This window comes from Tetranychus urticae, chromosome 3, assembly GCF_039701765.1.
Source record: "Tetranychus urticae isolate SD_2017Ah chromosome 3, NJAU_TeUrti_SD_1.0, whole genome shotgun sequence".
In the NCBI taxonomy this organism is placed as follows: Eukaryota; Metazoa; Arthropoda; class Arachnida; order Trombidiformes; family Tetranychidae; genus Tetranychus; species Tetranychus urticae.
Genome location: NC_142960.1, coordinates 20660604 through 20675133, shown reverse-complemented (window position 1 = coordinate 20675133; position 14530 = coordinate 20660604). Strand labels below are relative to the sequence as shown.

At 33.1% G+C, this 14530-nt stretch overlaps 2 protein-coding genes across 4 annotated transcripts; one reads left to right on the top strand and one right to left on the bottom strand.

Moving 5' to 3' along the window:
- Positions 1-588: 588 nt before the first annotated feature.
- Positions 589-11683, top strand: LOC107364698 (uncharacterized). 3 transcript variants are annotated; one of them, XM_089269489.1, is made up of 10 exons: positions 589-732; positions 1530-2643; positions 2791-4627; positions 5626-5995; positions 6176-6336; positions 6427-6575; positions 6914-7008; positions 7331-7433; positions 10019-10147; positions 10606-11683. In XM_089269489.1, exons 1-10 carry the CDS (start codon positions 685-687, stop codon positions 11073-11075), a joined length of 4476 nt encoding a protein of 1491 aa, XP_089125615.1. In that variant the 5' UTR covers positions 589-684; the 3' UTR covers positions 11076-11683. The 3 variants fall into 3 exon arrangements, with proteins under 3 accessions (XP_089125615.1, XP_089125614.1, XP_015787610.1); XM_089269488.1 differs by having other exon boundaries at positions 1530-4627; XM_015932124.3 differs by lacking the exon at positions 589-732 and having other exon boundaries at positions 964-2643.
- On the bottom strand, positions 10452-14179 carry LOC107364718 (ribosome assembly protein METTL17, mitochondrial). Its single transcript, XM_015932154.3, has 10 exons — positions 13986-14179; positions 13701-13845; positions 13491-13622; positions 13231-13427; positions 12862-13101; positions 12510-12791; positions 12345-12446; positions 12217-12283; positions 11196-11319; positions 10452-11118 (listed from the first exon to the last, which is right to left on the bottom strand). The coding sequence occupies exons 1-10, from the start codon at positions 14085-14087 to the stop codon at positions 11037-11039; spliced, it is 1473 nt and encodes a 490-aa protein (XP_015787640.1). The 5' UTR covers positions 14088-14179; the 3' UTR covers positions 10452-11036.
- Between the last annotated feature and the right edge of the window lie 351 nt (positions 14180-14530).

The window sequence follows — 14530 nt, the reverse complement described above, 5'->3', positions numbered from 1 at the left end:
TCACCATTTAATCATTTAAATTCAGATTCATGGGTCATAATATTGAATAATATTATGTAACATTGTAAATGTTTATTTACTTCACCTGAATTGTTGAAAATCAAATAGTATCCGTAATTAAATTGACATTCAATCCAATCTACCTGTGATTCTTTAAAAGATGGCGTTACCACATTTCAGTCTGAGAGGTTATTTCAAATAAAAACTGTATCAAGATCCTTGAATATCAATTAACTAACCGTCAACGTAAAATAAATAAAATGCAATGAATTGAAATTATGATGAAATAATCACTCGAATGATAACAATAAGAAAGATTCAATAATTAGTTATACTAAGTATGAAAATAATCTAAAGAGTAAACAAGATAATAAAGATTTGAGAAGGATTTTAGGATTATCTTAAAGGTTAACAATTAGTTCAATTTAATAAATTATTAGATAAAAAGAGGTCATTCAATAATGACCTAAATTTATTCAAATTGAGCGGTTTTTTGGTTAGCTTATGTGCAAAGCTGAATATCGACTTACAGGATAAATAGTATAATTTGGTGTAAACGGCGGCGGCTTAAAGGTAAAGCAAAATGGAGTCCATTGAAAGAGTAACAAAAAAAGTGGCAAGAAAGCAAAAAGACTGTAAGAAAGTATAAGAGAGAAGAATGTTGACATCTTTAATTAATTAATAATGTGTTTAATTGGTGTAATAATAAAATCATGTGTTTTAAATAACGTAGTAAGTTTGGCCAGGCTACATAGTAGAATGGCCTTTGAAACAATTAAAGTGATCAACTAATGTTAACCTTAATCAACTTTTATTAACCTATCACAACAAAAACAACACACACACATATACACGACTTACTACTATTACTACCTAAACAACAACAACTTATCAATCAACTATCCATTTTTTTGCTTCTTCTTCTCTTAATTAGTATTATTATTTTTAATTTGTTTGCTTGTTTATTCTCTCCATCGATGTTCACGTTAATTTAAAGTTACTCGGTTATTCCTTGTATTGGATTAAACGTTTCATCAATTGGCCATTGGATTAAAGTATAATTGGAGAGACACTTTTTTCCTTTCTGCTTCAGCTTCTTCATCATATAAATATATTCATTAATATTATATTTATATATATATATTATACACACACTTATACATATACATTGATAACATACAAACTTATTATTTCAAGTCTGGTTTAGAGTCGAGCTTTAAAGTGGGAAAAGACCTTTTTTCTTACTCTTTGCTCGTGTACTCTTTTCTCTCTTTCTATCATTTGTTTCCCTTCTCCTTCTTTTCTGTTCACTATTATTATTAATATTATTATTATTATTGTTTTGCTCTTTTTTCTTAAATCTGTTTGTCCAACAACGTAACTGATAATCTTATTGTTGATAGTATCAGCATCACACACATCTCCATCTCCTTCATCTCCATCATCATCATCATCATCACCATCATCATCATTTTAACGGTTTATATATCCCTCTTTCATTGTCAATGGATACATTCTTATTTCCTCAGCCTATGGTTCTATCTGGGCCAATTGTGCAGTTGATTCAAACACCTTCAGGAGCTACACAACTTGTAACTACAAGCTCTTCGCCAAATAATAACGCTGTTGGTGGAGGTAATAATGGTAACGGTGGCGGACAGCCTGTTGTCTCCGCTAGTTCAAATAAGAACTCATCTGTTAATAGTTCCCGTTCAACGAAACAGATATTACCTAAACCTCCAGGTAATGGAGCTAATAGTCAATCGGGTGGGTCATCAAAGCACAATTCTCAAGCCAATAATAATGGATCTGGAACAAATAATTCCACAGTTAATAGTAATAATAACGGTGGAAACCATGGAGCTCGTTCTTTGGTCACTAATATGCCTTCAAATGTTAACTCAGTTGGAACTACGCTTACCACAGGACCTTTATCAACAGGTCCTGGACAAACAACAATAACACCACAGATTCTTCTTGGTCCTCCAGGAAATCAAAAAATGAGCTTCATCACCTCAAACCCACCCGGAACATTTCTACTAAACCAAGTGATTCCAGGCCTTGGATCTCAACCTATTTTGATTCAAGGAAATTTAAATAATATCGGTGGACCTTTACAATTGACGTTACGGCAACAACAGCCTCAATCAGTAGTGACTGTTAGTAGTGCCAACGGTACTAGTGTTAGTGTTGCCTCATCTCAAGGTTCGTCTACTCCTTTAATAAGTACTTTAGCAGGGCAAACATCATCATCTGTACAGCGATCAACCCATTCAACACCAACTTATTTGTTCTCTAATCATGGGTCTACTATGACTGGGACTACTGCACCAACTATGGTTATGTCTGGTCAACATAACTTTCGAGGTCAAAATATAATTTTCACCAGGCCTCCTAATTTGATTGGTCAAACAGGCTCTATGGTTCAAGGTCCTGGAACAGGAGCACCCACCGCTAATCAAGCCCAAACAGTTCCTCAATTCATTCAAATTCAAACTGCTAACGGTCCAATGTTGGTTGCCTTGCAAACAACTCCTACACTTGGGCCACCAAATGGAGGATCCCCAATCATTCAGACTCATGTAACTCCATCACCTCAAGCCGTTCCAATTACAAGCACCATCATGCCCTTACAATCTTCAGGTACTGTTGGTAATCAAAATGCTTCGAACCATCCCACATTGCACACTATTTTACAAACATCATCAGCCGAATCTTTAAACCAATCATCATTAACACAACAATCTGGTGCTCCTCTTTCAGCTAATAGTATAATTTTTTCTCAATCAGGTAATGTGATAACTTCTCAATCAATAACAACAAGTACTACGTTGACACCTCATCAACATCAGCATCAACAACATCAACACCAACACCAGCACCATCCACAAACTCCTCATAGCAGCTCGATCAGAGGTAACTCAAAAGCTAGGAAAGAGCCGAAAGGTTTAAATTTAGCTGATTTATTGAAAGAGACTGGTATTTTACAAGACTCTTCTCCACCTCAATCGCCTTCCTCAATTACTATTAGACAAACTTCAACTGATGGAGATTTGACCAATAGCTTACTATCACAAACTGATATTACACAGGCAAACTCACTTGGACCCGGAACAACACCGACAATGTTAGACAATTCTCATGCCAACCAAGCACAACCAACAATGTTGACGTTTCCTGATCAAGGATCGCAAGCATCAAACATTTTAATAGCTCCTGGACATGGTATGACTCCGGGTACAACTCATCAATTGAGATTATCACTGGCTGCTGATGGAAGTGTTATCCTTCAACCTAACTTGGGACCCAGTGTTTCTACAGCCAACACAATATTATCGAATCCATCCAATTTAACAAACCAAACAGGAACATCGACTCAGCTTATCCAAGATTTAGGGTCAACGTCTATGGCTTCAATAAGCAATTCCAAGTTTATTGATACACTTAGAGATTCTTGTGGACCAGGATCATCTCAACCATCACCTGATTCAACGACACCAACTTTGGATGCGTCAACACCAACATCAGCATCAACCATTTCAACAATATCGTTAACCAATGTAAAATCAAGTTCACCAGCTATCACTACAATTGCATCAAGTCCTGTTCTGAGTCATAAACAAACTTTAATGCAACATTTGAATGCTGGGTCAACGATGAAAGTTGGTGACAGTGTGACATCAATGACCATTACACCTATTATGGGTCCATCATATCGAGATGATTCAAAATCAAGTTCACCATTTATTCCATTGACAATTACAAGCGAGTCAATTCGAGAGTCAACTAATCACAAAACAACGATTAAACAAGAATCATCCTCTAAGTCTATGATGGACCATTCTTCAAGTGAATCCAAAACAGAAATAGTCAGCGTTCCTTTGACCGATATGCTGAATTCAAATAATCCTTGTAATGTTTCAGTTACACCAAGTTCATCAACATCAACGTCAACTACAACTTTAACCATGAGCAACTGTGATAGTTTGGTACAAAACCCTTCAATGCCGGTCCTTTTAACCAACGCATCGTTAATTATACCCGATAATGATGCAAGTACCAATAATAGTAACCATAAACTTTCCAGTGGTCCATCAGCACCATCAAATAATCGAAGTCATGTTTTAACACCAACCAATACCAATAATTCAGCTTCGCCGTTAACAAATTCCATACCTAGTCTAAGTTCAGGTCAACAGATGAGCTCGGTTTCATCTTTATCATCTTCTGCAGCACCAACTCTTGTTGATCAAAATGGTTTCCAATTTGTACAGATTAGTTTAAATAATCAAGAATTTATCGAGAGACTGGAGGCTCAGATAAAAAATTTACGCGCCTTAAAATCACCTAAAGAAGATCAAAAGAAATTGCTTCAAGAGTTACTCAGTCTACAAAAAAGAATGTCCGAAGCCAAAATTCAACCGCAAAGTTCAATGTATGGTGAGAGTAAAGTCATATTAACGAGTTTGAGTCAACCAAGTCATACACCTGAGCTGCTCATAACTCAACCTCAACAGTTACAACAAACTCAACAACAACCGCAACAATTACAACGAAAACCCATATCAAGTCCCGGTCCACAATCTTTACCTCAAGAAATCCAATCACATCTACAGCAAATGTTTTCGTAAGTTTAACAATTTATATTGTTAATTACTATCGATAATTATTGAAATTTAAACAAACGAAAAAAAAACAAGACTATTTAAAAGAAAGGCAATTTAGTTTAAAGTTGTTAGAAAATTGTTTCAAGTTTAAAATCTTTTGTCACACTTAACATTATTTTCACCAAAATTATTCCGACACTTTATTTAAATATTGTTCAAACTAAATTAACTAGATAATTAGCGATATTTAAGTTTCTTACTTTTTTAAACGCTCAACATCACTGAGTCAAAAATCCACTTTTTACTGCAACATTGCATAAACCTTTCATAGACATTCAAGATCAGCTCTATTGTTATCTGTGACGAGTCAATGGAAAGACTTAATTCACTTTTCTCTTCATTTTTTCATGAGTGTTTTTGTTCAAGGTTTGGCGAGATTTTTATGACTCAGTTAGATAAGCAGAAAGAGGAAAGTTAGGTAAAAGAGAAAGAGAAAGTGAAACAAGAAAGAAAGATAAACTATATTTACAATGATCATTTGAATGCTAGTAAATCAAGTTTCACAATATACACTAATAGTGAAGCTTATTAACATGAAATATAATTTGTACAATACATTGAAAAACATCGATAACAAATTGTCTATTTTGTGGAATGAGACTTTCATTACTAGCATTTATTTCATCTAAAATTTAAGATATTAGTTATGAATTTATTAAAATAATTTTGCTACTTTCATGGTAAGTGTTGTTCAACCTGTGAAGAACAACAAAAAGAGTTGAAACTTTCCCGTGATACCTTTTCTGTTCTCTTGATGACCATGAAAGAAAGCTCAATTAAGGTAGCATTCGTGGCTATCTTTACTCAGAAAAGAGAGAGAGAGAAAGATAACTTACTCTCTTTACCTCTTTCATTTCGTTCTTTTATTTTTACCTTTCTTCCCACAAAGAATCTTTGTTTGAATTCCAAGGCTACAATTTAACTTTTCTTGTGTATTCTTTGCCTTTTGTTTGAATAGGGAGTCCCAACATGAAACTGAACAGCATCACCAACAACAAACTCAACATACTTCTATGCCTTCAATTTTACCAAAGACCGCACATCTGCAGACCTCATCACAATTAAACCAACCCCAATCACCTAATCCGCAATTCAATATCATTAAGTTAAACAGTAGCACTAATAGTAATCAGCTTCATCCAAATCAACCGCAACTAGTGACAGCAACTCAACAACAGGCTCAAAACGTTAGATTAATAAATCAAACTAATGCCAATAATCTAGATGGTAATACTACAATTCAGGTTGGAACTCAATTGATAACGATTGCTGCTTCACCTGTTAAACCTTCAATCCAATCCTCTTTACAGACAACTTCACATCAAAAGGTAAGCTTTTAATTGATACAATTGATTGAAATTCATGATTCAAATTGAAACAAAATCTTTCCCACTTTGTCTGGACAAAAAATTCAGGAAAAAAGCAACACTTTCAGGAAACTGCTTATTTTACATTTGAAACTAATTTTAAACTAATTTTTTTTCTTCTCATCGATTTTGCAAATTCAGCAATCAAGTGGAGGATCAAATGCAACTACAATTCAAGTTGTACGGATAGGAACACCGAATACTTCCACTTCAAGTACAAATTCAGTGAACAAATATTTTAAAGCACCATTGGAATCGCCACAATTAGAAAGTGAAAAAACCAAAGCTAAAATTTGTCGATTGTAAGCATTGAATTTTAAATGAAACGAGTCAAAATTATCTATTTACAATTGCGTTATTTACAATTTAACTTTTACGCTTTTCTGTTTCAGTTTTCAACAACAAGCTGCTGCTGATCAAGCTGCCGCAACTAAACCCGATACAAAAACACCTTTCAAAAGTCGAAGTGATGCATGTAAACGTTTATTGCGTTACCATGTTTTTAATGCTCCAGTCCCAACTGAAGAGCAACTGTCCAAAGGTAAATAAATTTATCTTTTAAATTTCAATGTTTTCTCAGCTGATTTTTTCACCTAATTGATTGGGATAAGCAATAAATTAGCAAGCTTAATTTGATAACATGTTAACAGGTTTTACACTCAATTTAAACCACTCTTAATAAGATTATAAGTTAGCTTGTGCTATTGAGCAATTCAATACATCATTATCCTTTCCTTGTTAACTGTTAATTTTATCATCGTAATAACAATGAATTTAATTATCTGTATGTTTTACTAACAATTTGTTACTTCTTACAATTATCTTTGGTGCTGTTCCACAACTAATACACTTTTTGTTTCTCAATATTTATCATTGCAGTTGATCGAGATTTCGAGGTGATATCTGAAAGTTTATTAAAGAGGAAAAATGAACTCTTCAATAGATTCCGTTATAATTTATTGAAATCTAATATGGTAAGTATTGTTTCAACTTTTGTGCTTATTTAGTGTTAAATATCAGAGTTATGAATGAAAGACTAGTGCAAAAAATCAGGAAAATTTGAAAAATTAACTCTTCTCGTTATGAGTGACTCGACGATATTCATAAATAAATAAATAAATGATTTAAATGTATGTTTATAAATAAATTGCTACCTATCTACATATCTGGTTGAATCTAGTGAAAGAGTAAATGGATAAGAGTGAAAAAACGTCACAATTTTACCTAATCTTTAAAAATAATCTGATTAACTTTAACTTAATTTTGTCTCTTTTTTCTTTCTTTTTTTTGATACAGATTGAAACGCCTAAAGCAGAGTACGTAATGTTAAACAAATTGTTCATAAACGATGAAAACATTTCACTTCAAAGGGATAAAGACTTAGTTGCTCAGGGGAAAGGTGAGAATCCACTCTAAGCTTATTGTAAAGCTACATCAACAACTATGATTGAGTCAACAGTTCAGTGAAGTTGTAAAGTACACAAAAACACTCGCAAAAAAACTCGAAGGAAGCAAAGACAAATCCCAGATTCCCTTAATTCAAGTGAAAAAAAGGAACAATTTTTCCCTTCTTTCATTTTCTTATTTCTCACTCTCTTATTGTGCATTATCAAGTGAATATGTGTCAATATGTGGCTCTTTTTCATGTTCCCATTATCTCTCTCTTCTCTCTCTCTCTTTTTCAATCTTCAGTTCTCTCTTCATCTTGCTTTATTGATCCATCAAGTGTCAAGGTCCGCTCAGGATTTCGTATTTCAGTTCGTTCTGATTGCATGCTCTCTTTCTTTCTCTGTTCATCTTTCTTTTTCCGTTTCTGTATTCTTCCTATTCCACTAGATGTTTCTCTCTTTTTTTCATTTTTCCCTGTCACTCTCAGGACTTGTAGACATGATATCGATTTATTTTGAATCATGCTTGGTTATGAGTCGACTCTCCCATTCAAGATGGATATCATCTTCATCTTGATCCTGAAAGAATCCATTTCCATCTTCATTCTTTTTTTCTTCTTCTTACTCTTTTCTTCTTCGGTCTTTTTCATCTTCACTCGTTTCCATCTCTTTCATGTCTACCTCATAGCATAAGAGAAAAACTTTTTTGTTATTTTTTATTCTTCTTCTTCTTTCTCTTCTTCTCTTACACACACTCTTTTTCCTCTTCATTTCTCGTCATCCTATTCATCCTATTCATCTTCAACCTTTTCGTTCTCTCTCTCTGAATGTTATTCATCTTTCCCATATTTCACTCTCCTGAGTTTCTCTTTAATTTCCCCTCTTCTTCCCTTTTCTTCATGGTAGCAGTTTCTTTTTCTCACCCAAATACAAAAAAAAATATTTCCTCCTCCAATAAATATCCAATGAATGAGATTACCTCGGATTAAATTGATAAAGAAAGTGATTTACAGTCAATTGTGTTAACATATTTACCCATTGACTAGACATAAGATCATCAAATTCTGGTTAAATGAATGTTTTATTCAAGCACAAATATTTATCCAAATACCCATAGTTTTTTGAACAAATCAAGAGGCTTTCTGTTGATGCCAGTGTTGTTGTTATTTATGCTCATGTTCCCTTTCAGGTTGAATAAAAAAAACTAAAAAAGAGGAGTTGATAATTTCGTGTGTTGTAACAGATGAAAACTATTCGTAACTCCCATGCTTTCCATGAACTTTTCCCTTTCTTTCTGCCCTTGTTAAAGTGGAAGTGAAAGCTTTTTCAATTGTTTGCTTATTTGTTATAGTAAAAAGGTGAAGAAAGAGATACACAGTTGCTGGTTACAATTTTGATCGATATTCCAGGGAAATATTTTAGTTATATTTTCTCATTTCTCTCTTTTTGCCTTTTTACTTTTCTTCCACCACCTTCTTCCTCCTTGTCCTTTCTCTGTCTCTTTTTATCTTCTCTTTGTCATCATCATCTCTTCCATTCTAGTCTTTTCTTATTTTCTTGTATAACTGCTCTTTTGTTAGTCAATGTTACCTATGCGCGCCAAAAAATAGTCAAGTCTTTCATTTCACTTGAACATTGTCTTCTTTACCTTCCTTAAGCCCTACCTGTCTTTATCTTCATGTCTTTTGACTTTGCTTACTTTACTTATACCCTTTTATGACAATTACCTAACCGATTATTTTCGTAAATAAGGTTATTTTCAAGTCTATTGTTGTTTTTTGTTTTCCTTGTTACAATGAAAAGGAAACCATTTGATAACTGAACTTTACCATTGGTTAGATGAGTTTAGATGACATTTATGACGATCATTTTGATCACTTCACATTGGTCAGTCAATTTCTTGGTTAAATTTGTATCCATATTTATTGATTAAAGTTACTGCTTTTGAATAGGTTAAATGAAGAGCAAGAAGAGCTTCAGAAAAAGTTAAAAGATGAAAAACATGAACAACTTGTAAAGGTCAGGAAAGGAAGATACGTATTCTGTATGAATGAAAAATTAGACCTAAATAAAAAGATGTTGAAAACGTTATTCAAGTAAAAGAGAGAGAAGGAGGAATGGTGAAAAAATGAAGTCATATTGGGGATAAAATTGAAAATTAGGAAGGGGAGGTTAGCAGGAACAAAAGTTGAAAAATTGAGGTCATTGGAATGGGCCAGGTAATTGTGATAGTTCACCTTAGCTGTTGCTGTCTTACCTTTAGGCTAATCTGATTCAAGTTTTGGAGGCTCACAAAATCTTAGACTTTATGGTTTTTTTTAAAAAACTTGAATTTCTAACGTTTTTGCTGAATTTCACATTTGTTTGAATTTCATTTCTAACCACATTTTTCATTGAAAAAAAACGCTAGAAATGAAAGAAAGAAAAGCAAGATAAAGCTTGAGGGGAAACTAAACTGTCTTGCTGACGTGTTGAACGATGAATTAAGACTCATTGGAATGTGATTTCATGATTTGTTGATTCTTTCATTTTTCTTTTGCTTATGATTTGTAATTAACCTCGTTCTAATTATTTATTTTTCTTCCTTCCATTACAGAGCTTGAATTACCTCCGCCTCCTGAAAGTTGGAAAAAAATCATCAGAGACAGTCTCGAAGAAGAAGAACAACTATCAATTAATCGCAAGAGAAAATCTTCTGCGCTGGACGAAGATTTTCTAGCTGATTGTAAGTTAATAATCTGACAATGAGCTGCAGCTTAAGGATTAAAAGGATTTACAAGATAATTTACAGTTGCTTTACTAGTTTACTTGTTTATCAACGCTTTTTCTTTGGTTTACTTATTCAGTTTTATGTAAATATCTTCGTCACACGTAACTTGAGTTTTGCTTTTTTAGGTTATTGCATTTAATTAAACACTTACTTGTTGCATTTATTTAATTGTTAGAAAAATCAATGATCCAATTTTCTATTTTATTTATCTTTTCTTTTTATCTTTCAATTGGTTTATCTCTCAATTAGATGCATTGAATTAAACTTTGCTTTTGTTAGCAGCTTTCAAAGAGCTAACAAGTTTATTTAGATTGAGCGTAAATCCAAAAGTGCTCATTTATATTTGATTGTTACATTAATTGTTTGACCTTTTCTCACAATTTTTTCTTTCTTTCTTTCTCCTCATTCCAAAGGTACCGAAATTAAAAAATATGATATTGAAGATCGTGAATCTGGTGATACAGATGACGATGAAGATGATAGTGAGGACGAGGATGATGAGGAAGAAAATGCAGCTGAAGATATAGCCAAATATCTAGGTTCTAATCATCATTCAGAATCTGTGCCTGATTTAGGATATTATCCAGATTTTAGTAATAATCCTGGAATTGCCCTTCCAACTGATGTAAATTCACTAAACAATCCATATACTCAAAGGAATGGGACTCAAGAAATGGCTTATAATAATGAAGAATGGAAGGGTACCAATTTTGTGTCCAATAATCGTCGAATCGATGTTTGGAATAACAGATATGATAATGAAAACGATTTCGCCGTTTCAACTATATTAGAGGGAGGCGAAAATGGAGAGTCAGCTGATCATGAGACTGATCTGGATTTAAGTTCAATCCAATTTCTCGACTTGGTGAATTGTCACTGGTAACAGATCAGACCATTTACTTAACTTGACTAAATTGTAAAGATTTCTGAAACAAAAACGCAATGATGAAAATTAGAACATTTAAATCATATATATAAAAAAAATCTAACATATATAACTTACTTAGTATCTCTTTGTTTACCAACTCTAATATTTTTAATTGTCCCATCTGGACAACATAATTTACACAGAGCAGAGGCTTGTTTCCTAATTACAGGGGAAATAACTCGAGGCCAAGGAGGATTTTCTGGAAAAAAAAGATCAATTCAAAAGATTCAATTTAATGAAATCGGAAAACCGTGATTTTCTTGAATTAATTTGTCTGTCAGTTAAGTTGGGACAGACAAATTAAGATGAAGTTCAACGTTCCAGCGCACTAAAAAGACCCTTCATCTCTCTTCAAATATCCATCCCCTAAGCTCATGGGTGGGTGTAGATATGCTGTATAATTTTTGATTCAAATCAAATTGCATGATTTTTGTCATGTCCATGTCGCTGTTTATAAGCTTTTTTGAGTTCTGACGATGTTCCTGGCGGACTTAAAATTTAACCTGCAACTCATTTTTTTATGACTAATTCAAAAATATAAATATACGTTGATTTTGTTTCAAGATGCTGTTTTTTTCGCGAATCTATTTATATAAAATCGTTTTCTGTTTTATCGTTTTTATGCATCGTGATTAGTAAATGAACCATTAAATCAGTTTCTTCTCTAATGTGAATACAAAAATTTCATTCGACGAGACAGCTAAGATTAGAAAACGAATTCAAGTGTTATTGGAGATTTGACAAGACCAACTTATACTGGACTGTCACTCATGAACTTTAACACACCAGGAAATACTCTAATGGTCAATTGAATGGTAAAAATTTAGATGCAAAAATCATTTTGGAATTGAATGGAAAAAAATTCTCACGTTCGATTCCTCATTCACAAATGATAGCCATTAAATGCTCAAATATTGTTCCTTATGGATAAATGAGTTTAGATTCTAAGTTTTCCGCTCGTAGAGTTTTCATAAAATGATTTAGTTCAAGTTTGATGTTCACGATTGACTTGACTGAGTTTACCTGAAATCATTCAATCACAAGTATCTATGAAAGTCTAGATGTTGCTAACACTGCAGTAGATTTAATACTATACCTTTAAAATTCCTTGGTTTCTTTTGAATCACACAATAAGAAAATTCTTCACGGTTACCCCAGAGAATCTGGAAAATTTCAAGATTAATTAAATAAAGCAATGGATTGACAGATTTCTCAATTTCATACCTTGCTTAATTCGCCGTATTGTAAATGGTTGAAAGAGACAGAAAAATTACAAGGTTCAATTTGACCAGTAAAGAGTTTAGGACACGGATAGTTGTGTGGACACTGAAACAAAAGAAAATAAAAATTAATATAAAATGTATAAAAACTGGATGTACATTTACTAACTGGACCAATAATATGTGATGATGGGACCTGATTATCATCGGATTCAGTAACTCCTCTAATTTCACTGTCAACATTAAATGTATCAGTGACCTTGTGTCCGGTTATTTGAAGAACCAAGTTACGAGCTTCTAAAACGGCGGCAAATCCAGCTTTTTTACCATGTTCAATAATAACAAGCAAGTCGTCAGTTTTGTGCCACAGATTCTCAATGGTATTAACACGAGATCGCAAAGACGGAAGCTCTAATAGGGAAAATGCACTAACAACTAGATCATATTTTATCTAAATGTTTTAAGAAAACGAATATTATTAATTATCATTATCATTTTGATGAGAACAAGATGAAACTCACATCAGATGCTACGGGTAAAAATTGACGAGTAAAAATTCCTTCATAAATTAATGGTTTGGTGTCATCACCTTGTTTTAACAGCAAGCGAGCTATGTCATGGGCCTCTTTAGAGATATCAACACAAAAATATTCTGAAAATGATTTTGGCCATATTTCGTTTGCTGCCCAAATAGTTGTGCCAACACCCGATCCAAAGTCAAACAGTGTTTTTGGCTTGAAGTCAGGATAAGTGCATTTTATCTAAAAAGAAATAAAATTAAAAGTTAATTAGTTTGATAGATTAAAAAGGGATATGAATTGAATTAGTATAAGCATAGAAGTAACGCTTTGCAATGTGAAATAAGGCCTAAAGGTTAGACTTAACATTACATCATGTAAAACAAATTTAGTCGCGGCGAAGTTTGGGGCGAGTCGAGCAGCCATATAGACAATACTATTGTATTCATCATATTCAACTGGTTGCCAATTGTAAATTTCCTTTTTAAGCGTTGCTTGAATTTTCTCTTCTCTTTTCCGCAGTTCTTCCTCTCTGCTGATTGGGTCAAGTTCAGAGAGAACAAAATTTTCTGGAAATGAATAAAAACATTTTTGTAATGAGTTAAGTGTAAACTTTGCACAGAACTACATACCTTTCTGTACATATCGATATTCAATTTCCTTATATTTCTGTTGAATTTCGGCCGGCTCAGATGGTAGTTGTCGATGGTGAAATTGGTTGTGGACCCGGAATACATCATCTTTGAAAGCAGGCCTCTTATATTCTGGAATGAATCACCAAAGCAAAACTATGAGCCAAATTAAAATAATAATTTAAAACACATGGCGAGGAACGTACTTACTTGAAATCACTTTGTAACATGCAGACTCTAATGTAACAGGTAAATCGACAGTAGGTAATGCACGTCTTCCAGGCTGTGCCCTAGCACGTAATCCTTGAGTCAGTTTTTCATCAATGTCCGCATGAAGTTCAACTTTATTGACAGTCTTGATTCAATTAAAGAGATTGTAGCAAAAGGATATATCAATTTCATGAGTTAATTCAATAAAATTAGCAAAACAAATGATGACCAGTGATAATAAATAGCATCCAATTAATTGGTGAAATTGTAATAATGATAGCATACCGTAGTAACTTGACGAATTGACTGGCTTGTATAGACACTAAATAGATTATCAGTGAAGTAATTGAAAGATGATAGTCTTAACTGATTTCTTGTAAACATCATTCATTAAATAATTAGTAAAATCGGCACAAAAGAACAGCTAATTGAATTTAGTTATTACAGAAACCTAGTTAAAGTAAACACGAGAAAAATCTCATGCTTTCTAAAAACAACAGATGATTTGTCACGTGATTTTTTTACCGCTTTTTTTACAAGCATTAATAGTAGCAATCAAAGCAAAGAGTAACGTAACAATTACTTTAATTTTTGGTAGCAATGATAAATTCCTATGTCGATGAACCCTTTTGTTTCAGTGATTTTGTTTTGTGTACTCACTGTAATACTTTACATGTAAAAAATTGATTTTTGATTTTGTTTTATAGTTTATCTTTCATGTGTTTAACCGGCTAAAGCAATGCTTGGAATAAACTATACAAAGAAAAACGCAAGTTCATCGAATAAACGATCTCGCTCAAGAACAACGTCCTTATTACCTCGTTCACCTG